Source organism: Schistocerca serialis, chromosome 3 (genome assembly GCF_023864345.2).
Source record: "Schistocerca serialis cubense isolate TAMUIC-IGC-003099 chromosome 3, iqSchSeri2.2, whole genome shotgun sequence".
Classification (NCBI taxonomy): domain Eukaryota; kingdom Metazoa; phylum Arthropoda; class Insecta; order Orthoptera; family Acrididae; genus Schistocerca; species Schistocerca serialis.
The window spans coordinates 271,159,266-271,185,047 of NC_064640.1; the positions used below are offsets into that span (position 1 = coordinate 271,159,266).

General features: G+C 43.0%; 1 protein-coding gene and 1 pseudogene across 1 annotated transcript in view; one reads left to right on the top strand and one right to left on the bottom strand.

The window, feature by feature from the left end:
* The window catches only part of LOC126470783 (plexin-B), a 1,233,199-nt gene that overhangs the window by 1,160,479 nt on the left and 46,938 nt on the right, over positions 1–25,782 (top strand). The window contains exons 8-9 of the mRNA XM_050098792.1: positions 13,289–13,525; positions 19,822–20,079. Of these exons, the coding sequence (XP_049954749.1) occupies positions 13,289–13,525; positions 19,822–20,079 (495 nt within the window). The remainder of the gene's footprint in view (positions 1–13,288; positions 13,526–19,821; positions 20,080–25,782) is intronic.
* Positions 1,366–1,482, bottom strand: LOC126472129 (5S ribosomal RNA; annotated as a pseudogene).

Genomic DNA, 25,782 nt, shown 5'->3' on the forward strand with positions numbered 1-25,782 from the left:
GAATATCGAATTTCTGCCCATTACTTGCCGTGTCACTGCGAGAAATCCAAGTGGCGGCGTCGATGCCGTCACGCCAACGTGGCGACTAGTCGAACGCCGGGGCGAACAAGATGGCGCTGACAGCACGAAATTTGTCTCTCTCCTCGCAACGAACTTCTCCTCCCGTCTGTCACGCATTCGCGTGTGCCTCGGTGATTTTTCCCCTGCTCTCTCCAATCGCTTCTAACTTGTTTAAATCGTCGTACAGGATAACCCTTCTGCAATAAGTCTGCTCGTATGTGTTGCTACTAAACCACTGTAGTTTAAGGCGCACTTTAGAATTAGCCCCAAAACAAACCCACGTGTTGTTTGGAAGAGTAGAATCAAATTAGTCTGATTTACTCTGTGCTTGTGCACATTTCAGACGAAGCTGTCGATCTTCGTCATATTGCGAAAGATATGATTAAATGAATTGTAGAATTAGATAAAAAAAACTGAAAATAAAGCTGGGCAATGAAAACAAGGAACAGTTCACGTGTTCGCTTCCACATTTGCCATCGCGTTATTATTGTAGCAGCAGTAACGCTCAACCCACATGTTACTATAAGACAATTTGAATGTGCGAGTGGACGCAGTGAAAGAAGTGTTCTGCCAGTATTACCTTCCAACGGATTTCAAACTTTCCACATTTCATTCCATCAACAGTTCTCCGAACGGTGTCTACGAATAGTGCAAAGTGTTGCAATGTTTCCGTGTAAGATTTAGTTTACGAATGAATCATCAATTACAAACGATGGGCAAATCAATCTTGACAGTACACTCGACTGGTTGAGCGAGGTGAGTAAACAATGATCTTGAGCTGTCAGTGCGTCCCATTATTGGTCCCTGCTTTATTAACACGACTCTGAAAAGTATTTAAAGTTTCTAACAGATATGCTGCTGCAGTTCTTGGATTACATCTCAAAGTAAGGCAGTCTTTGTGCTACCAACATTAATTGCAAATCATTGGGATATTGCTGGATCAGTCGTTCGGGAAACATAAAATGGCATGTTGCTAACCAGACTTAACATCCTTAACACCTGTAAACTAACTTCTGTGAAGAAGATTAAAACAAAAGGTCTCCAAGGAAACATCGACGACTGCCGATGGCTTGAAATTCCGTATAACATGTGCCTATTTAAACTCCGTCCGAACAGGCCATGATGGCCCAACGGTACCGACCGGCCGCCGTGTCACTCCCAACCCACTCACTAGATGCGGATATGGAGGGGCATGTGGTCAGCACACCACTCTCCCCGCCGTATGTCAGTTTACGAGACCAGAGCCGCTACTTCTCAATCAAGTAGCTCCTCAGTTTGCCTCACAAGGATTGAGTGCACCCCACTTGCCAACAGCGCTCGGCAGACCGGATGGTCACCCATACAAGTGCTAGCCCAGCCAACAGCGCTTAACTTCGGTGATCTGACGGGAACCGGTGTTACCACTGCGGCAAGGCCGTTGGCAACATGTGCCTAAGCTGGGATAAATCCACATGAAATTGAATGTGCATGCAGTATTGTACATTATCGAAGGATGCGGACGCCCTTATGTAATGTGGTACTGATCACTACATGTAACGAGCGGTAGACGCGCCAGTATAAAAGGAGGTTAGGTATGCAGTGTTGTCAGTAGAGAAGCAGTTAACAGCAGAATGGGTCGGTCAGTGACTTCGAACGTGGACTAGTCACTGGATGTCACGTGAGTAACAAATCCATCGGGGACTTTCCAACCCTTGGCTGTTGGTGATGCGATTGTGAAGTGGGAATGTGAAGAAACTACCACAGTTAAACCAAGACCAGGAAGACCTCATATAATGACGGTCAGGGACCGTCGAGCATTGCTGAGGTTGGTGGTAAAAATCGCATGAAATCAGCGGAATCAATCACCCGTAAACTCCAAACTGCTACCAGCAGTCCAACTGTGCGCTCGGATTTAAAAAGGATAGAATGTTCGAGGAGCTCCTCATAAGCCACACATTTCCCAATCCAGTGCTAAGCGACGCTTAACAGCGACACAGCTGGACAGTGGATGACTGGAAACGAATGTTTTTGGAGTGCTGAATCACACGCTATACACTGTGTACATGGAGAACGTTACTTGCCATCATGTTTACTTCCAACTGTGGAATACGGGGGAATGGGTCTTAAGGTAGGGGTGTCTTTCGTGGTTATTGTGTGGTTCTCTTATTGTGCTTAATAAAATGCTGAATATGGAAGAATAAGAACATTTTACAGCACTGTGTATTGAGTACAGTAGTGGAATGGTTCGGAGACGATAATGATTTGAGTTAGCATGACAGTGCAGCCTGTCATAAACCAGCGTCTGTGAGGCAGTGGTTTGTGGGCAACAACATAACTGAAATGGACTGACATTCCCAGAGTTCCGACCTGAACCCAATGGAACACCTGTGGGATAGGCTAGAACGCTGAGTTCTTTCCGGACCCCAGCGTCCAACTATCTCTGGTTTCGCCTCTTGAGGAAGATTGGGCTGTCATTCCTCAACAGACATTCAGACACCTCACTGAAAGTTTCCCCAGCAGAGTTCAAGTCATCATACAGGCGAAGGGTAGATACATCACATATTAATGTTCACTAACAGGCGTCCACCCTCAAATTATGCTGTACGAGGATCTTCCACATATTTTACTGTATTTTCGATCTTATGCGACTCAGAGCATGCTAACATTGAATGGTGACTCCTCGTGTAGACTGACAAACTGATTGCAGATATCATCTTATGCAACATGGCGCGTAATGGTGCTGTGCACGTAAGTAATGAACGGTTGTTACGCCGAAATCATGACTGTGTCATCTGTGCTACTATATAAAGATAAGTCGTTGTTTAACATTGTTACCAAAAATTTCGAAAAGTACTTGACCGTTTTACTTCGAATTTTTACACGATTCTCTACTGAAAATCCAAGCAGCATAGGGTATATATATATATATATATATATATATATATATATATATATATTATTATTCACGTTTGGGCCCTACTGGACCACGCGAAGTACAATCACGGGGCATTCAGTTATTTTCTTTTAGACTTTCTCTCTGCCCAAATTGTTTTCATTCTCTCGGAATGAGCTCTTTTCCTTTCATCAGACCATGTGGTTCCAGTTTTCTTTGGTTTTTCAGCTTGACCAACTACCCAGTCATGAATTTTTTGCCTAAATAATTTTCTGTCTTGAATTTCATCTTGTTTTATATCTGCCTCTTTCATGTCCTCTTTTATGGCAGCAATCCATTTTATTGTCTCAAATTTAGCTTTACTTCGATTTTCGTAGAATTCCACTACTTGTTTAGTTAGTCTGGTAGCATCCATTCTTTTAATATGCCCATAAAATTTTAATCTGCGTTTTTTCATATCCGAATATATGCTGGTGTATTGTTGAATTTCACTATTTGCTCTTAGCCTGTATGTTCCTTCTTCAGTATATTTTGAACCTAGAATTTTTCTGATTACTTTTCTTTCTCTTTTTTGGATTTCTTGAATGTCCTTTTTTCTGTTTAAAATTAGCGTTTCAGCCCCATAAAGGCACTCTGGTTTTATGACAGTGTTGTAATGTCTCAATTTAGAGTACCTCGAGAGACATTTTTTGTTGTAGATGTCTTTTGTAAGTCTAAAAGCTGTCTCCATCTTTTGACAACGAATTTCATTTCCAATTTTTTCTAGACCAGTCTCTGAGATTGTTTCACCTAAATATTTGAATTGCGAAACTCTTTTGATTTTTCCATACTTAGTTTCCAAAAGTTTGGGTGCCAGTTTGTTGCTAGTCATATACTGTGTTTTTTCAAATGAGATTTGGAGACCTACTCTTTCTGCTGTTTCTTTAAGAATTTCTATTTGTTTCTGAGCAATTTGGATGTCCTGCGTTAGAATAACCAAGTCGTCTGCAAAGGCCAAACAGTCTATTCGAATATTTGTTCGTCCTAATTTCACTGGTTGGTCAATTTTGAACTCCAATTTTCGTTCACGCCACTCTTGTATTACTTTTTCTAGAACGCAGTTAAATAGCAACGGAGAGAGTCCATCACCTTGCCTCACGCCTGTTTTTATTTCAAAGGATTCTGAAATTTCTCCTCTGAACTTTACTTTTGATTTTGTACCAGTTAGCGTGTCTCTGATAATTGCCGTGGTTTTAGGATCCAGGCCTTATTCTTTCACAATTTGGAAAAGAGATTCACAATCCACTGAGTCATAAGCCTTTCTAAAATCTACAAAGGTACAAACTAGTTTTTTATTGTAAATTTTTTGATGTCTGAGAATTAGTTTGAGGACTAAAATCTGTTCTGGGCAAGATCTATTTGGCCTGAAACCTGCTTGATATTCGCCAATTTTCCATTCAAGTTGTTGTTGTGCTCGGTTCAGAAGACATTGAGAGAGGATTTTGTATGTGACTGGAAGAAGAGAAATTCCTCTGTAATTATTAACATCAGTTTTGTCTCCCTTCTTATGAAGTGGGTGAATCAAGGCGGTTTTCCATTCATCAGGAATTTTTTCAGTTTGCCAAATGTTTTGCATGATTGAAGTAATTTCTTTAACGGTTTTTGGACCAGCTGCCTTTAAAAGTTCTGCAACAATTCCATCTTCACCAGATGCTTTGTTGTTTTTCAACCTATGAATTTCTTTAATGATTTCCTCTTCATTTGGTGCAAGTGAAACTGGATTGCATTGTTGGGGAATTTTTGGTGGAAATCTTTCTGTGGGCTCGGGGCAATTTAGAAGATTCTTAAAATATTTAGAAAGTTCTTTGCAATTTTCTTGGTTGTTAAGAGCCAACTGTCCATTTTCCTTCTTGAAGCAAAGATTCTGGGGTTGGTACCCCTTTATTTTGGTTTTAAAAGTTTTATAAAAATTTCTGGTATTGTATTTCTGAAAATCTTCTTCAATTTCTAAGAGTTGACTATTCTCATATTGTCTTTTTGTTTGTCTAATTAGTTTTGAAGTGTCTTTTCTAGTTGTCAGGAATGTATCATATGTTTCTTCTGTCTTGTTGCTATTCCATGCTTTAAATGTCTCTTGTCTGGCTTTGATTGCATGATCACAGTTTTCATTCCACCAAGCATGCTTCTTGTGTTTTCGTAAAGGAATTTGATCTTGAGCTGTTTTGATAATCTTGTTTTCGAGTTGTTCCCAATTTTGTCCACTTGTTTTGTCAAATTCGTCTGCTAATGTATATATATATATATATATATATATATATATATATATATATATATATATATATATAAGCCGTGCGGTCTAACGCACCGCTTCCCGAACGGGAAGGCGTGCCGGTCCCCGGAACGAATCCGCCCGGCGCATTAGTGTCGAGGTCCGGTGTGCTGGCCAGCCTGTGGATGGTTTTTAATGTGGTTTTCCATCTGCCTCGGCGAATGCGGACTGGTTTCCCTTATTCCGCCTCAGTTACACTACGTCGGCGATTGCTGCGCAAACACTCTCCACGTACGCGTTCACTATAATTACTCTACCACGCAAACATTGGCGTTACACTCGTCTGGAATGCCACGTTCCCGGAGGGGTTCACTGGGGACCGAACCGCACAATAACCCTGTCTTTGGTGTGGGGCGGCGGTGGGGTGAGTGGACTGCTGTAGTCTGTTGTGGGGCTGTGTACCACTGAATACTCCGGCGGGTACTTAGCCTCTCCGTCGTTCCTAGGTCCCCAGTTCAATACACACATACATACATACGTAATATATACAGGAGAAAAGAGTTACCAAAAATTTCGAAAAGATCTTGGCCGATATATTTCAAACTTTTACACATTACTCAAATAAACATCCAGACGAACATAAGCTATATGTATATTTAAACGACAATGTAAAGGGTTATGTGTTACAACCGACTGCGAGAAAGAAAATGTTGTGCTTTGAAAATGAGCATTTTCGATTTCTTTCTACACAAAAATTGTACGTACAACAATGTGCTGTTGGGTTTTCTTCCGCGCATGCATGTCCAAAGGAACAGGCACTACGCCGTCTACAGCCGTTATTAAACACATTAAACGTATTCGCAATCGCGAATATGGGCAGCCGGCCGCGGTGGCCGTGCGGTTCTGGCGCTGCAGTCCGGAACCGCGGGACTGCTACGGTCGCAGGTTCGAATCCTGCCTCGGGCATGGGTGTGTATGATGTCCTTAGGTTAGCTAGGTTTAAGTAGTTCTAAGTTCTAGGGGACTTATGACCTAAGATGTTGAGTCCCATAGTGCTCAGAGCCATTTGAACCATTTTTTTTTTAAATATGGGCAAACATGAACTTTAGAATGCTATGAGGACAGTGAAAATTAGTTTTTTTTAAGATTAAAAACAGCCTTGATTGCGACTTTTCATTTTTATTGGAGTGACCGGTTTCGATTCTATTTAAGAACCATCTTCAGACTCTGAAAAAACAGACAGAGGGATCGCTATAATAGTAAGTATATATAACAAAATGTAGAACTAATAAATAAATATACATTTTGTTATATATACTTACTATTATAACGATCCCTCTATCTGGTAATATGGTTTTCAGAGTCTGAAGATGGTTCTTAAATAGAATCGAAACCGGTCACTCCAATAAAAGTAAAAAGTTGCGGTCAAGACTGTTTTTAATCTTAAAGATCACTGACAATGTTTTAAAAAAATTAATGAAAATTCGTGCCCGGCCGGGACTCGAACACGGATTTCCCGCTTATCGTGAGCGGTTGCTTTACCAATTTTTTTAATGATGAGGACAACACAGACACCCAGCCCCTGGGCAGAGAAAATCCCAAACCTGGCCGGGAATCGAACTCGGGACCCTGTGACCCAGAATTTGGCTAGCCGAGCACGGCGCAGGTCCAGACCCAAACTCCCATATGTCGTGAACCATGCTGTACAACCTGTACTCGTACATCCATTAAGTACTTCATAGCGGCTGTAGTCGCCGCAGTGCCTGTTGCTTTGGACATGCATGCTTGTCCAAAGGAGCATTGCATCCTAATTCGGAGTAACACAGGCCCTGCAATATCGTATTTATCCGCCGGCATCGGGCAAGCGATTTTCAAGTAAAATGTCTTACCCATACGGGAATATACATAATGGATAGAAGGGCACAGATTGTAGATACATGGTTGACGACATATGGAAGTTGGGGCCTGGCCGTGAGTCGTGTTCGGATAACCAAATGGTAAGGCGGCAGCTCGCGATAAGCGGGAAATGCGGCTTCGAGTTCCGATCCGACACAAATTTTCATTTTAGTCGTCCATTCTACAGCTGGTGGTTCTCCATATTCGCAATTGCGAATGCATTTAATGTACTTAGTATCCACGGCTTGCCGGCTTGTATTTAGAATATGGCTATGGGGGCTGAATCTTGCAAAACTGTTTAGTCTTACCCTACCCGTTCACAGATTTAAATGGTAAAAAAAATGGTTCAAATGGCTCTGAGCACTATGGGACTTAACATCTGTGGTCATCAGTCCCCTAGAACTTAGAACTACTTAAACCTAACTAACCTAAGGACATCACACACATCCATGCCCGAGGCAGGATTCGAACCTGCGACCGTAGCAGGCGCGCGGTTCTGGTTCAAAATGGTTCAAATGGCTCTGAGCACTATGGGACTTAACATCTGTGGTCATCAGTCCCCGAGAACTTAGAACTACTTAAACCTAACTAACCTAAGGACATCACACACATCCATGCCCGAGGCAGGATTCGAACCTGCGACCGTAGCAGTCGCGCGGTTCCGTACTGAGCGCGGTTCTGGACTGAAGCGCCTAGAATCGCTCGGTCACAGCGGCCGGCATTCACAGATTAAAGCTTTGCACAGTACTTTCACTGAAGCTACTATCATCACAGATAAAGCATCTCTAGAGGTGTCTCTCGTATCTCTTTATACCCATTTACTTTCAGCGACGATAATTCCCAATCAGCGTTTCGTTTGCATTGACAACAAACAAAACCCAAGGTTAGAGACAGCGCTATAAAACGACAGAGAGGAGTGTAGGGGGGAATGGACATAGAGTGCGGAGAAGGAGATTGACAGAGACGAGGAATGAGAAAATAGACAGAGTGAGGGGGGAGGAGGAGGAGATGAAAAAAGAGAGAGGGGAAGAGGAAAGGTGCAGAGAGAACGGGTGGAAGGAGATAGGAATACATATCCAATTCCCACACATATTTACTAGCTGCGCAGCATTGCCACGTTCGCTAGTTTCTTATGTGTTCAAGATCTTCAGATTCTTACGCAAGTTTGTATTTAACACTTCCGTAGTTGATATATTTTTATAGGTGCTTGATAATGACTCCTTAGTCGGAGCTGACCAATAGCACAACAATTAAAAATAAATTTACAAACTACAACGGTCAGTGTTGACTTTTATGAAATACACCGAGTCTGTGGACCAACACACAAACAAGATTATCAAGCTTAGACTTACAGGTCGCATCGAGGCGTTCAAGCTGTCCACACGCGAATGTTACGAGAAGCAGCTCTAACAAATAGGGCAGTGGGACGGACCCTTCCCCTTACTCCATTGTGGTGCTCACGTTATACCTTCAGATCTGCAGAAACTTGCAAGCGCTTCGAGGAACGCTTCGCCTCGGCCGTTCACGTCGCTTTGAACGCAAGCCGCACCTACAGGCATATATCCCTTTCTAGGTAAGGAGCGCGGCAGCTGGGTCAGATCCGATATACCGAACGAAGCGTTTTGCGGGCGTTGCGTCCGTAGCGGTCCGCTGTCCGACGCTACAGAGCCGCTGCTTTGATGTAATTTTGGTACTCCCTAAACGAGTCGGTCGCGTCATTCGCAGGGATCGGCTGCCAGGCCTTTCCTCTATTGTTCCTGAAATCGCGTGTGCGTGGCATTTAATTAATCTGCGCGTTGCTTGTCTGTCCGATTGTAGGTGCTGACGTGTCTTCCTAAATACGAGTTAAGCCCGCTAACGTGGCATCCCATCATCTGTGATGAAAGTCATCTATCTGACCGAAAATGATGGCTGCTTGGCGCAGTTAACATGCAATACAATTGTTATATTATGGTTCAGTACATTCCTTGCTCCATATCGGATCATGATTTAGCTTGGCATGTCAACACTGAAAGTAATTCTGGGGTGTCTAATGCCAAGTTGACACAATTACTGTATCGACAGTGTCTTAGTGATTCAAGCAGCTGGATAATATCGATTCTACTGCACGACAGGCAACTCACCAGTGACTGATGCCTATGAAGTAGGAAATAGTAATAATCAGTCATTCTATAACCTAACTATAGCCGCTCGGTTAGAAGCTCCATGCCACTAATTGCGCGGCCCCTCCCGCCGGAGGTTCGAGTCCTCCCTCGGGCATGGGTGTGTGTGTTGCTGCCTTTAGCGTAAGTTAGTTTAAGTAGTGTGTAAGTCTAGGGACCGTTGACCTCAGCAGTTTGGTTCCTTAGAAATTCACATACATTTGAACAACATAACTATAGTTTGCAATCATAGAAGCCGAGGCGGATTCTTTCTCTCTCTTGCTCGAAGTAATAGAGTACGAATAACTCTGCTTTCGCCATGGCGTTAGGCGACAGATTTAGAGATGGGTTATTTTGGACGCAGAACTACAGCTGATTTGGCATATGTATTATCGATTTGTGTTCCTTTAGTATTAGGGTTGTTATTCACTCCGAGCTAACAATTTATATTTTTGTCACCAGGATTTATATAGTCATAGTCCTTACTTAACTAGAAAAGTATAGTCATAGTCCTTATTTAACTAGAAAAGTGTTAATATGTATGGCTGGATTAGACAAAATGCCCACTTGGTTCTGTGAATGGCGGCTTGCCTGAAGTGTGAATAACTCTGGTATATTGAGCATGAATAGGCTAAATATAAGGGGCGACCAAAAAGTTTCCGCTCGAAGACCGTACAATCCAGAATCGGTATAAAAATGGAGCAAAATCGCTGTGGGCAGTGACCCAGTCATCCCATCGACGCACCAGGCTGATGATACCTGTTTGGTAAAACCCCTTGTGTTGTTGAGTGAAGAAGTACATAACTGCCTGCTGAACATCCTCGTCCGGCTGGAATCGTCAACCCTTCAAGTCCGTTATAAGTCTAAAGCTTCATATAAAAGGACGGCGTGGGAAAATTTGGTGCGAGCGTAATTGTTCGATCAAAACCGTGGTCTCTGTCTTAGCGTTCCATAACGAAAGTCCGTCAAGAATTTATGATGCTAATCGTGAACATCCTCGCGGACCCAGGGCTCCAGTCAGAGAAGACGAAATCAAACTCAGAGCTGAAGATTTCAGTTCTGTTTTTGAAAGGCAAATTTTCCAGCAAAATCGGAAATGTTTCCTGTTTTGGGTCGAATTATAGGGGGTTTTCATTTCATGCGAACGATAAAAGGCTTCCTTTCAAAGAGCAAATATTTCAAATGACCTAGTCGTTAGCGAAGCGCTTTTCACTACCTGGGAGCTTAAAAAAGCGAACGGTGCTTAAATACGAGTAACATTTCGAAAATAATCCCAAAGGTAAAAGGTACAGAAAATTAATACGCCTGTTTCACGCGCAGATTTAAATTTTAACAAAAAAATTGTAGTTCTTTTATGAAACCGTACGGAAACGAGTTCCATTGTTGCAAAAACTAATGTTCTACTGCCGTTTTGTACACTGCCCAACATAAAACTAGCAAGAACTTGAAGAAATCACCATAAGAAAAAATATACGTGACACATAACTAATAATATAATCAACCAACGTTTCAGAATAACAAAATTACAAGACTCAGGTTTCAGCATAAAAGAAACACCAAGTCAGAGAGGCGTTTCGTGTATCTCTGACGTCATATGTTGAAGGCTGTTTAAATTTCAGTGCGGAGTTAATTTTGAGTACTGAAGGACATGAACGGTATTTTGTGAAGTTAGCTTATCACACACATTTGTATCAGACGACAATTCAGAGCAACAAGTAGGCCAGGGAAGAAGCGACATGTTATTGCTGTACCACGCTTTGGTGCGCCCCAGTAGCTGAGTAGTCAGCGTGACGGAATGTCATATCAAGGGGCCCTGGTTCGATTCCCAGCTGGGTCGGAGATTTTCTCCGCTCAGGAACTGGGTGTTGTGTTGTCCTAATCATCATCATCATCTCATCCCCCTCGACACGCAAGTCGCCGAAGTGGCGTCAACTCAAAAGACTTGCACCAGGTAAACGGTCTACCCGACGGGAGGCCCTAGCCACACGACCCCGCTTTGAAAAAGGCTTCTTCATTCCAGGCAGCAAGCTGTGGAACATTTCCTTGTTCGACAGTTTAAAACGTAGCAGTGATAACATCCACAATTCCAACAGCTTAGATCTACGATATCCGAGGGACACCGCACTTTCATGCCTCTTGTTCGCTCAACATGATTTAATGTAATACATGCAGAAATAAATAGGGCTCCTAATGCTGATGCAGGCATCATTCTAACAAAAGATAAGTGCGACTTGTCCGACTACCTGTTGCCGATGCGTTCGCACTGACTGTTCATACGGCTACTGTAGGCGTCGACAGTTCAGGGCCATGTTTCCAGCAAGCTGTGTTTGACCAACGTGGATAAACAGCGAGAGCTACTTGGACTTTCCGGCTTTTGCCTTTACGGCCGTGCTGTAGGTGCTACAGATACTTTCGACCAACGATTTTGCACAAGACACTTCTACATCTGAAGCACAGAAGAGGATACGAAGGTAACACATGTTTTATTTGCTTTGCTCCCAGACAATATTCAAAATACATATGAAAGATTTTTTTTCCGAATTGAGAAATAAGGTGACTGGGTGATCACCGAAAACTACAATATTAGCCCTTGAAATGGCTGCAACTGTAGCTATAAAATAAGTGTTCCCCCGAAGCATCCCTTTCCGGTTTCAGTTTTCGCTTCAACCAATGACCGTGCAAGAAAATACAAGAAGTGGAATTAACGGAGGAATACAAGGGTGGAGAAGAAGTCAGAGTGTTTCGACGCATGTGTGCTGTAGTCGCACGACTTCCAGTAAACAGTGTTGATGAGGCGTGGGTGTTAATAATGGAGGAAATGCTCAGTGGAGAAAAGGTGATGCAATTCGCAGCTTATAACGTCAGTCATTGGATGGAACATCTTATCATGCCAATTGAAATGTGGATGTCTTATCCAGCGGCACAGGACCGTGAAAACTGTTGGATTTTGGCGTAGGAAACTAAACTACTCAATAAACCAAAAACATCCGAACGTAGACATTCTGATAAATAAGCTGAAGGAGGAAGCATTAAACGCCATACTTGAAATTAAAAAAGATTCCATTAGCCTGCCTCTTCTAAAAAGAAAAGAAAGACACATAAATCTCCCCAAAAGGTTAAAAGACATTATAAAAGTATATAACGACTCGGACCATTTAAGATGATGGTTAAAATCTCTGACTTTCTTACAAAAAACTGAGTGAGAAATTAAAACTCATAAAATAAGACAAAAAGTTTAACCATTTGCTGCAGTAATGTTGTAGAGAAACAAATGAAAAAAATTCAACATGCCCATGTAATACGCGAGTAGCCAGTCCTAAACCTGGATAAAATGTTAAGGAATGTTCTTGTTACCAGGCGGTCGGAAAATGCACGCACAGCTAAAATATCTGTGATCGGAAACGCTACATTGGCGTCACGTGTCGAAAGCCTACGGTCGGTAAGTTCACAACACCTCAGTGAGCATGGCTCCTGCACATTGACCTAGCCTTTTCCAGGCTTGTGATCGGATGGGCATACATGACTTATGTTCAGTCTGCAACTGGTAGCCGGCCAATGTGGAAGAGCGGTTCTAGGCGCTTCAGCCTGGAACCGCGCGAACGCTACGGTCGCAGGTTCGAATCCTGCCTCGGGCATGGATGTGTGTGATGTCCTTAGGTTAGGTAGGTTTAAGTAGTTCTAAGTTCTAGGGGACTGATGACCTCAGATGTTAAGTCCCGTAGTGCTTAGAGCCATTTGAACCATTTGAGCCAATCTGCAACTGGCCAATTTGTTTCAACGGACAGTGTTTCCGGACACAAACAGCTATGTAAATAATATCACGAAACACGTCAGACGCCTCAGTGGTTCCACGAGGCCATTTCCACAAAGAATGTTTCGTTTGTCGTCTGATTATTAGATGCGTAAAGTAAATGCAATATGTTTCCCAGTTTGTGGTTTATTGAGACATATTTCGCTAAGGATGCAACCTGTCGCACCTTGGAACACCAAAGGATGTGGTCATTGGTGTTAAGTATTTACGCTGTGCCAGATTCATGAATAAATGTGCAACGCTTGTGTTTTTGTTCACAGAATCCAGTGCAACTCGTGACCCACGGAGCCAGCTACTGCCCACGTTTCAGGCATCCCAAGGAAGATATTCTGCTGCCAAACAACGTACCAAAAGAGATCGTATTAGAGGTGGAGAACCTTCCCCATCCGCAAGTAGGCCACACTGGTTTTCAGTGCATCGTGAATATCGAGGATGCCAAGATGATGGTCCCTGCTCGCGTCGAGTCCAATCGCTTCATCGTGTGTGACAAAACGACGGTAGGTATTTCATCAACTACTGTTTCTGCCGTATGAAAACAGAATATTACATAATATGTTTCCAATTTATTAAGGTAACACAAGTAGAGAACATGTCGTGAATAGTGTTGCAAAAGAGAATTCTTCTGTGCATAAAATGAGTAACATCACTTTGGCCTAATGGTCTTACTCTACGAACTGAGCTATAGAAGCATGTGTTGCGGAAGCTCCAATTACCAAAGGTAATGGCTAACAGTAAATAACGTGTTAAGAATGATTGTCTGGTGTTACTCCTAAAACGTCCTGTAGAGGTCTTTTTAAGCTGCTTACTGTTTTGACAACTGTCTCGTATTACATGTACTCATTAATGCTCTTTATTGTTAGAAGTATTTCTTTTTCTTGCATCACAAAAATGAGTACAAAATATGATTTTGAAAGAAACTAAGAAATGTTTGTGTAAGGGTTAAGCATTAGTTGACGAAGGTTTCAGGCAGATGCGTATTCAGTATTTCAACTTTCCAGAGCCTATGAAATATCCTGTAGGAAATGTAGCTGTTTTTAAAGTAAAGTAAGGAATTTTCAGTCGGTCATTTTCTTCCGCTTTGTTGAAGAGTAACTCAGCTTACAGATAATGTGAAGTAAATTAAATGAATGATCGTAAATCATTCTGTTTTGTTTTGCTTGGATAACATGTACAACTCTGACTTCTTCAAACATTTTAGAGATTCCTTTCGGTGAGATCTGTCTAATATGACTCATCCAGGTTCGGTTTTGTAATATTTTCAGCGCATAACTGTATACCTCTCATGATCATTAATATGACACTTCGTTATTGTGTTAGTAGAACTGTAAAAATTGTTGTCGACAGTGAAGCTTCCTGGCAGATTAAAACTGTGTATCGGACCGAGACTCGAACTCGGGACCTTAGCCTTTCGCGGGCAAGTGCTCTACCATCTGAGCTACCCAAGCACGACTCACGACCGTTCCTCACAGCTTCAATTCGGCCAGTACCTCGTCTCTACTTTCCAAACTTCACAGAAGCTCTTCTGCGAACCTTGAGTCACGCTTGGGTAACTCAGATGGTAGAGCACTTGCCCGCGAAAGGCAAAGGTCCCGAGTTCGAGTCTAAGTCCAGCACACAGTTTTAATCTGCCAGGTAGTTTCATATCAGCGCACACTCCACTGCAGAGTGAAAATCTCATTCTGGAAACATCCCCCAGGCTGTGGCTAAGCCATGTCTCCGCAATATCCTTTCTTGCAGGAGTGCTAGTTCTGCAAGGTTCACAGAAGAGCTTCTGTGAAAATCTCATTCTGTTTTTGACAGTGTCTAACAATCACTTGGTATCTAGGTTCAAGCCGTGTTTTGGACAGAAATCAACCTCCAGAAGTAGTGTCTTATTTTCAACGAACCTATTAGTAACCGAATGACTTACAGGCGTACTTCCATGTGAAATTGTAGAACTTGCTACATTTCGAAAAGTTTCTCCTCCCTTAGAATATACGGTACCACTGACACTGGGCGAACTGACGCAGCTGTTGCTTTTGCTCATCTCATGGAGGCGTGCTACACACACTATCTGATCAAAAGTAACCGGACACCTTAGTGGATCTTAGTGGACATTAAATGGACATTAAAATGGCGTGTGTCCACCCTCAGCCTTTATGGCGCATTGAACGCTGCAGAGGACTCTCCCAGGGAGGTGTCCGAATGTCTGCTGAGGAATGGCAGCTCATTCATTGTCAAGAGCCGAAACCACAGACGGTAGTCATATTGGACTCTGGGCAGGTCAGTCCATTTCAGGAAAGTTATTGTCCACAAACCAATTCCTCAGAAGTACTGTTTTACGAACTGTTCCTCTACTGTACGCAGTACACAACGGTGCAAATTGTGTTTATATCCTTTTGCATTTAGCGTTTTCTTAAGCGCAATAAGGGGACGACAGTCTAACCACGAGAAACACCCCCATACCGTAACATGACCTTTTCCTTACTTCACTGTTGGCATCACACATGATGGCAGGTAACTTCTCCAGGCATTCACCTAACCTAAACCCTTCCATCGGATTGCCATAGGATGTAGGGTGATTTACCACTCCAGATCACTCGTTTCCAGTTACCCACTGTCCAGTGGCGTCGCTCGTATGGTGTAAGCTTCGCTTAACATTGATTGCGACTATAATGGTTGCAAATTCATCGACCTCCGTTATTGGGTGGAGAACTGTAGGGCCCCCCTAGACAGGTCAGGCGTGCACTACACACCGGAAGCAGCTACTAGGGTAGCAGAGTACGTGTGGCGTGCACACGGGGGTTTTTTAGGTTAGAGGGACCCCCCCTTGGGCGAAACGATAAAATACCTGACGGCTTACCAGAGAGGACATTATCATCGTTGATAAAGAACGTCCGTCCTCAGAGACCAAAAACAGGAAAAGTTAACGTAATATTGGTAAACTGCAGGAGTATCCAGGGCAAGGTTCCTGAATTAGTATCTCTTATTGAAGGAAATAGTGCGCATATAGTATTAGGAACGGAAAGTTGGTTAAAACCGGAAGTGAACAGTAACGAAATCCTAGACACAGAATGGAATATATACCGCAAGGATAGGATAAACGCCAATGGTGGAGGAGTATTTATAGCAGTAAAGAATTCAATAATATCCAGTGAAGTTATTAGCGAATGCGAATGTGAAATAATCTGGGTTAAGTTAAGTATCAAAGGTGGGTCAGATATGATAGTCGGATGCTTCTATAGACCACCTGCATCAGCAACCGTAGTAGTTGAGCGCCTCAGAGAGAACCTGCAGAACGTCGTGAAGAAGTTTCGTGATCATACTATTGTAATAGGGGGAGACTTCAATCTACCAGGTATAGAATGGGATAGTCACACAATCAGAACTGGAGCCAGGGACAGAGACTCTTGTGACATTATCCTGACTGCCTTGTCCGAGAATTACTTCGAGCAGATAGTTAGAGAACCAACTCGTGAAGCTAACGTTTTAGACCTCATAGCAACAAATAGACCGGAACTTTTCGACTCCGTGAATGTAGAAGAGGGTATCAGTGATCATAAGTCAGTGGTTGCATCAATGACTACAAGTGTAATAAGAAATGCCAAGAAAGGAAGGAAAATATATTTGCTTAACAAGAGTGATAGGGCACAAATCGCAGAATATCTGAGTGACCACCATCAAACGTTCATTTCTGAGGAAGAGGATGTGGAACAAAAATGGAAAAAATTCAGAAACATCGTCCAGTACGCCTTAGATAAGTTCGTACCGACTAAGGTCCAAAGCGAGGGGAAAGATCCACCGTGGTATAACAATCATGTACGAAAGGTACTACGGAAACAAAGAAAGCTTCATCATAGGTTTAAGAGTAGTCGAATCATAGCTGATAAGGAAAAGCTGAACGAAGCGAAAAAGAGCGTAAAGAGAGCAATGAGAGAAGCATTCAACGAATTCGAACATAAAACATTGGCAAACAATCTAAACAAGAACCCTAAAAAGTTTTGGTCATATGTAAAATCGGTAAGCGGATCTAAATCCCCTATTCAGTCACTCGTTGACCACGATGGCACCGAAACAGAGGACGACCGAAGAAAGGCAGAAATACTGAATTGAGTGTTCCGAAACTGTTTCACTGCGGAAAATCGTAACACGGTCCCTGACTTCAGCCGTCGCACGGACGCCAAAATGGAAAATATTGAAATAAACGATATCGGAATTGAAAAACAACTCCTATCACTTAGTAGCGGAAAAGCATCCGGACCAGACGAGATACCCTTAAGATTCTACAGTGATTATGCTAAAGAACTTGCCCCCTTTCTATCAGCAATTTATCGTAGATCGCTGGAAGAACGTAAAGTACCTAGCGACTGGAAGAAAGCGCAGGTCGTTCCCATTTTCAAGAAGGGTCATAAATCAGATGCGAATAATTATAGGCCTATTTCGCTTACGTCAATCTGTTGTAGAATAATGGAACATGTTTTGTGTTCTCGTATTATGACGTTCTTAGATAATACAAATCTCCTTCATCATAACCAACATGGATTCCGCAAACAGAGATCATGTGAAACTCAGCTCGCCCTATTTGCCCAAGAAATTCACAGTGCCGTAGACACTGGCGAGCAGATTGATGCCGTATTCCTGGACTTCAGGAAGGCATTTGATACGGTTCCGCACTTACGTTTAGTGAAAAAAATACGAGCTTACGGAATATCGGACCAGGTTTGTGATTGGATTCAGGATTTCCTAGAAGAAAGAACACAACATGTCATTCTTAACGGTTCAAAATCTGCAGATGTAGAGGTAATTTCGGGAGTACCGCAGGGAAGCGTGATAGGACCTTTATTGTTTACAATATACATAAATGACTTAGTTGACAACATCGGTAGCTCCGTGAGGCTATTTGCAGATGACACGGTTGTCTACAAGAAAGTAGCAACATCAGAAGACTCGTACGTACTCCAGGAGGACCTGCAGAGGATTAATGCATGGTGCGACAGATGGCAGCTTTCCCTAAACGTAGATAAATGTAATATAATGCGCATACATAGGGGCAGAAATCCATTCCAGTACGATTATGCCATAGGTGGTAAGTCATTGGAAGCGGTAACGACCGTAAAATACTTAGGAGTTACTATCCGGAGCGATCTGAAGTGGAATGATCACATAAAACAAATAGTGGGAAAAGCAGGCGCCAGGTTGAGATTCATAGGAAGAATTCTAAGAAAATGTGACTCATCGACGAAAGAAGTAGCTTACAAAACGCTTGTTCGTCCGATTCTTGAGTATTGCTCATCAGTATGGGACCCTTACCAGGTTGGATTAATAGAAGAGATAGACATGATCCAGCGAAAAGCAGCGCGATTCGTCATGGGGACATTTAGTCAGCGCGAGAGCGTTACGGAGATGCTGAACAAGCTCCAGTGGCGGACACTTCAAGAAAGGCGTTACGCAATACGGAGAGGTTTATTATCGAAATTACGAGAGAGCACATTCCGGGAAGAGATGGGCAACATATTACTACCGCCCACATATATCTCGCGTAATGATCACAACGAAAAGATCCGAGAAATTAGAGCAAATACGGAGACTTACAAGCAGTCGTTCTTCCCACGCACAATTCGTGAATGGAACAGGGAAGGGGGGATCAGATAGTGGTACAATAAGTACCCTCCGCCACACACCGTAAGGTGGCTCGCGGAGTATAGATGTAGATGTAGATTGCAGAAAGATGTGGCTTATGAGAAGCTACTCGACCATTGTAGCCCATTCTTTTTAACTTCCTACACACAGTCAGTGTGGTAGCCAGACTTCTGATAGTGCCATGGAAGTCATGAGTAATCCGACCACTGCTTCCATGCGATTTCTGCAACCACCTTCCGCAATTCTCGACGGTCGCTGTCCACCAGAAGGTGAGGTCTGCGTAGTCGCGATTTTTCATTCGCGTTCCCACTTCACAATCACATCACCAGCAGTCCACTTGGGCAGTTTTGGGATTGAAATGTCCCTGACGGATTTGTCAGTCAGGTAACATACATCAACCAGTCCACGTGCAAAGTCACTGAACTCCCCTGAGCGGTCCGCCTGCTTAGGTGCGTGGTGTTGCCGACACAGTAGCTCAACGTGTTCGGTCAGAGGGTTAGCTGCCCTCTAACAGGTCAACAATGAACTTGAACAGGTGTCATGGGGCATCCGCGCCGAAGAAGCGCAACGAACAATAACGAACAAAATGAGAAGTGGTGCCATGCTTGCCTCCCATGCAGCGGGCCAGGGTTCGATTCCCGGCTGGATTGGAGATTTTCTCCGCTCGTGGACTGGGTGTTGTGTTGCCCTCATCATCATTTCACCCTCATTCCCAGCATGCAAGTGGCGTCGATTGAAGTAATACTTGCACTCAGTGGCCTAACTTCTCCGGATGGGGCCTCCCGGCCAACAATGCCATACGATCATTTCATTTTTTCCCCTGAGCGACCCACTCTGCTGTTGTACTGCTTCTTTATTGACAACATAGTACTACCCGCCTCCGTTTATGCTGGCGAGTTCGCCTCTCGTGACACCTAGTGGTCAGTTCCGTAATACATAGGGGTAGCTGGGTACTGTCGATCAGATAGTGCACGGCACCACTGACATTCGGTGACTTGATGCAGCGGTTGTATTTAGTGACTTGATGGAGGTATGCCAAATAATTTAAGTATTGTGCTCTTTCTGTTAATATACATGGTAAAGCACCTTGAAATCAGTTGTGTGTGTGTGTGTGTGTGTGTGTGTGTGTGTGTGTGTGTGTGTGTACTCATAATTGTTGTTAACATTTGTGCAGTATTCGTACGAAGCCAACTCTGGGGAATACCGGGCGAGTGTGACAATCGTGTGGAATCGCAACCACCACGTGGACAACATCAGTGTGATCCTGTACAAGTGCGACATCCTGGGTTCGCACCGGGAGCACCCCGACTGCTCGCTGTGTGTGACGCGAGCGGCCAAGTACCAGTGCACGTGGTGTGGTCTCACCTGCAGCTACAGCGACAGCTGCCAGCGCACGCCCGTCAACGAGTGTCCCAAGCCCCGCATCGACATGGTCAGTTCTTTCAAATAATGCATTCCTACCGCTCACTCTGTTTATGTCATAGCTATACTCTGTTGCCCGCCCGGTTGGCCGTGCGGTCTAACGCTTTCCGGGCGGGAAGGAGCGCCTTGTCCCCGGCACGAATCCGCCCGGCGGACTTGTGTCGAGGTCAGGTGAGCCGGCCAGTCTGTGGATGGTTTTTAGGCGGTTTTCCATCAGCCACGGCGAATGCGGGCTGGTTCCCCTTATTCCACCTTAGCTACACTATGTCAGCGATTGCTGCGCAAGCAAGTTCTCCACTTACGCGTACACCACCATACTCTATCACGCAAACATAGAGGCTACACTCGTCTGGTGTGAGACGTTCCCTGCGGGGTCCACCGGGGGCCGAACCGCACAATAACCCTAGGTTCGGTGTGGGGCGAAGGAGGGGTGAAGTGGACTGCGGTAGTCGTCGTGGGGTTGTGGACCACTGCAGCTGCGGCAGGGACGGAGCCTATCCGTCGTTTCTAGGCCCCCGGTTAACATACAATACTCTGTTCATCATAAGAATAAACCTGATGCAAACATTCCGCCGTGTATTCTTCCGCGTTTGCTTGAATCTCATTGGAATCCGTTTCATATGGAGCGGAAGCCAAGTTGTGACCATTACAAAAAAATGGTTCAAATGGCTCTGAGCACTATGGGACTTAACATCTGAGGTCATCAGTCCCCTAGAACTTAGAACTACTGAAACCTAACTAACCTAAAGATATCACACACATCCATGCCCGAGGCAGTATTCGAACCTGCGACAGTAGTGGTCGCGCGGTTCCAGACTGAAGCGCCTAGAACCGCTCGGCCACAGCGGCCGGTTGTGACCATTACAGTCAAGTACTATCGTAAGGGCACATTTTGTGCTGTGCTACACGCGGGACAACAGCTTTACCGGCGCATTAAACTTGGACAGCACTAGTCAGTCAGTGATCCAACTTACCTGTAGTGATGTGAGCAATTGCAGTTCAGACTTAAATGAGACGAGCAAAGAAATAATATAGCTTCGTTGTCATTTAATTTTTAAAGAGCCGTGGAATAATATTCGACGAAACTCCAGCACTATCGCGCACTTCTTAGGTGACCAGACGGAAAGCATAAAATGCTCTCGTTCTCGCCTGACACAGTATTCTAATCACAAATAAGAGTGATGAAAATTCTCAACTTTAACACAGGGTAGCCGGCCGCGATGGTCGCGCGGTTCTAGGCGCTCCAGTCCGGAGCCGCGCTGCTGCTACGGTCGCAGGTTCGAATCCTGCCTCGGCCATGGATGTGTGTGATGTCCTTAGGTTAGTTAGGTTTAATTAGTTCTAAGTTCTAGGGGACTGATGACCAAAGCAGTTGAGTCCCATAGTGCTCAGAGCCATTTGAACCATTTGAACACAGGGTAATTTTTCTGAGCGAGCTATGTGTGATACAAAACCATACTGCAGGTATTTCACCGTACTGTTGAATACTGAAGGTATTAATTGCTGTCAGTAGGCTGGTTCTCTCTTAGCTCCTTCCTTATATGAATCCGAAATATGCATATCAGTTCTGGAACAGTCACCTGCTACGTTGATAACGAGGCAATCAACAACGGAATCCAGGAAGCCAACCTTCTCCTCCTCTAATGACGTGCCGTTGTATATCCCGCCAGCGTTCGGCAGTGACGTATGAAAAAGCTGGTTATTTCTCGGGCCAAATCCCTTCTCTTGGCTTCAGATCAGTTCTGTTGGGTTCCTATTGTAATGGTACAGTGGGAAACGTAAAAATGCAGCGTTTGTACAGTGTGTTCGATGGTGTGAAAACGACTGTTTTTTTATGTTTATACGACACTTATCTACATCTGTGGCATAACACAATGGAGTAATGCAAATAAAGAGTATTTGATTTTTAATTTTTGTCTGAAGAAATTAGATTGTTAAGTTTTCTTAATTTAAGCAACTTTTATTAATGGTCTTTCATAAAATATCGATAATTGAGAATTTATGTTTGAAATAGAAACAGGAATTTCGCGTGCAGTATGTAATTAAAAACAAGAAGACTTGCATTATTCATAAAAATGATGATGAATTTTACAAATACGAGATGTACGTATTTCAGATTGAACGAGGAAAAAGAAATGACTCACGTGAGACTTGAACAAGCGAACCACTAAATGCGGTAAGGAACTGAGTCTACCACGCTACCAATTCCGCAAAACATCTATACCGGTATACATGGGCGTACCCAGCGAGGGGCAGGGGGGGCAGTTGCCCCCCCCCCCCCCCTATAAGATATTCGCAGTTTTTCACTAGTTTACTGTTTTATTTAATAAGAAGTGCTATATGTTGTCTCGAGTATGACCTGCCCCCCCCCCCCCCCCCCCTTCCCCAGTTCAGATCCTGGGTACGCCCTTGCCCTTATAGGTATCAACTGTATATAATACAGTCCCTCGGGGAACATCAAAGCCGATTATGTCTGTAAATTTATGAAAAGCGCTAAGAACAACCTATTTCTCGGCGCTTTTTAACCATGTTCCACAAGCGTGTTTCACTACGGAACAGGAAGCAGACTCGGCCATTTTCATACTGCGTATTAAAAGCGCAACAACTGTGATTGTACACGATTTTTAAAAAAAACAACACATTGTTAAATCGTGATTAAGAAAAAATTGAGGGCTGTTAATACATTTGAATATCTTAAAGGTTCATTTAACGTAAATTAGTTATAATATATCCAATCATAAGTAGGGCCTACTTCCAAGAGCGTAGCAATACCATTGTAAGTGTGCTACGGATTCTGACCAATCTACGCGTTTCTGTTTGTTAAAACCAGGTTTATTCTTACGATGAACGCAGTATGGTAAACTTTCAGTTTTACCGTCAGCTGGGACGGCTTTGCTACTTGGAACAGATGACTTGGAATTCTGAAAACGATTAAGTATGACACTCAACCAATTTCCTAAACTATTCTTGGATTAAAATAACTTTGTGACTGACTGACGTTTCAGCGAACTGAGTGTTAGGGGCCAGCCAGTAACCAGTCTCAGTTCTTTCTCGAGCGCCACGTGCTCGTCGTGTTGCCTGTTTTGCAGGGACACGCAGAGACTTGCCAAGCAAGCCACTGCAATCTGTCACTCACAAGTTATTTTATTTGATCTGTAGCCAACTGAGACGCCACTGTTTGCATCGCACGCAGACATTACTTGACAACGGTCACTCTGCTCCTTTCCAGCATTGTCAGCTGTTTACACGTCTTTATCGGTGGTTTTTCTTTCGTCTTGGAGGGCATTATTTTTATAATCTACAAAAGCATCTCACCCTGCTCATATATTCGCACCTCAGTAAAAACCATTTGTTGTACTTAATAAAGCATAATATAATTGTCTTTGAGGAACACTTGCATATGTAAATAACATGCTACATTTAATTTTACTAACATCATTTGGTGATGTTGTACTATGGAACTTGGCGGAAACGAGACAACTTTTCCGTATTTGTCTTCAGCTCGGCGTTTTTCGTTTTGTTTTACGGCGCCCGTAAATGAATGAACATTTTGTCAAACTTAACCACGCTTGCCGAATATTTTACAGTGTATACTTCTGTTTGACGTGCTTGTCGATCACAAAGCTTGTTTGAAGTGTCTGCGAGAAATTTTGATTGTCGGAAATTGACAAGATGGCAGGCGTTGTTTGTGTCGATAATTCGCCTCATATGTTTAGTGAAAAATTGTTTTATTACAATTTATCTCACCATATCGTGAGTTTCCCCAATTAACAGAATCACTGTTTTTACACATACATACAAGCTGGAGCGCAATGAAATAAAATAAATCTTCCGCGGACGATGTGCGTTATATGATGCTACGTTATGGTATTTTAATGAACTGTCGTTAGAGAAGCAAGTAGAAAAGCATAAATTGTTGCATACATGTCTCTTCTTTTTCAAAGTGAGTTTGAAGGAACTCTTAACAAATTTCACTGCCCACCTGCAGAAAGGTGATGTAATCATCAGAGTCTGAGTGCAACATTTCCATTAATAGGTTTTATTGTGTATATTTCTCTCTCATTGTAAAACATTCCCTGGACCAGCGTCTTGTTTTCTTCTTCTTTGAAACACAATGCCAGAGTCAATGTTAGAAATACTTCCTCTGCATTTGTAGCCATTCCCGACAGTGCAAAAATACAACATACATGAAAAGCATCTGCTTCACATGTAAGGTTCAACAGACAAGCCTTCTTGGTCCGTGTGCAGGTTTGTTTGACACATCTGTGGCTAGATAAGAGCATTGACAGACAAGTTTCCTCTTCTGCGAGGGCTTTGAGAAGTTGTTAATAGTTTCATTGTCCATTCAAAGAAAGTTGATGTAGTCGTAGAGTTTTAAGAGTAATATTTCCTTTAAAAGATTTTCGACCAATGACCGTAGCAGTCTGGTCGCTTCAATCCCACAAACAATCTAAAAAAATGTTGTGGGTAAATCTCTCTCTCATTGTAAGCCATTCCTTCGACCACCATCTTAATTTCTTCGCACATGTACGGGCTTGTTTGAGAAATCTGCAACTAGACAAGAGATGACTTGACAAACAGGTTAGACTTTTCGCGAGGGCCTTTACATGCTGTGAAAATCCCAAGATGCATAAGGACCAAGCCAAGAGGCCATGTATATTACAATAATGGCTGTATTATTATGCAACTAAATCTGCATATACATACATACTCTGCAAGCCACCATACGGTGTACAGCAGAGGGTCGGTTGTACCACTGTTGCTAATTCCCTTTCCTGTTCCACTCCTAAATGGAGTGAGTGAAAAATGACTCTTTATGTGCTTCTGTATGATCCTTGATATCTCTTACCTTGTCTTTGCTGTTCTTACAGGAGGTACATGTAGGTGACAGTAGGATCATTCTCTGGTCTGTCACAAATTGTGGTTCTCTATAATTTCTCAATAAAAGATCATCATCTTCCCTCCAGGGATTCCCATCTGATGTCACAGAGCATGTCTATGACACATCTTGACTGAATGTACCAGTAACTAATCTAGTAGCATGTCTCTCAACTGCTTTGATGTCCTTTAATCTGATCTGATGCGGATCCTGTATATGTGTTCTGTACATGGTCTTCTTTATAGATGAGCTACACTTCCCCAGAATTCTCCCAATAAACCAGAGTCAACCATTTGCCTTCCCTAAAATCAATCTTATTTGCTCATTCTATTTCATATCGCTTTGCAATGTTTCACTTAGATATCTAATTGATATTTCTTTGTCAAGCAGCACACAGTAACACTGTATTTGAACATTACAGGTTTGTTTTTCCTACCTGTGTGCAGTAACTTACATTTTTCCACATATGGAGCAAGCAACCATTCATCACACGAAATTGAAATTCTGTTTTAAGTCACTCAAAGATTATACATTCCTGTACACTACAGATAAAAAAAAGATACATTCATGTCACATGAACACTTGCTGTCCAGGTAAACATACTGGGTTCTATTACTTAAAAAGCCTTCAAGCCACTCACATATTTTACTCAGAGTAAAGAGTATGCAGTGTGGCACTGTGTAAAACTCTTTCCAAAAATCTAGTAATAAGGAATGATAGCAGACTTTGTAATCAGAGCAGTGACAGCCTGGGTGTATAACTTTGAAAAGATAAGACCACTTCAGCTGTAAGTCCTATATTTATAGGCATGGCAGGTCTTACAGCATTTTAGCT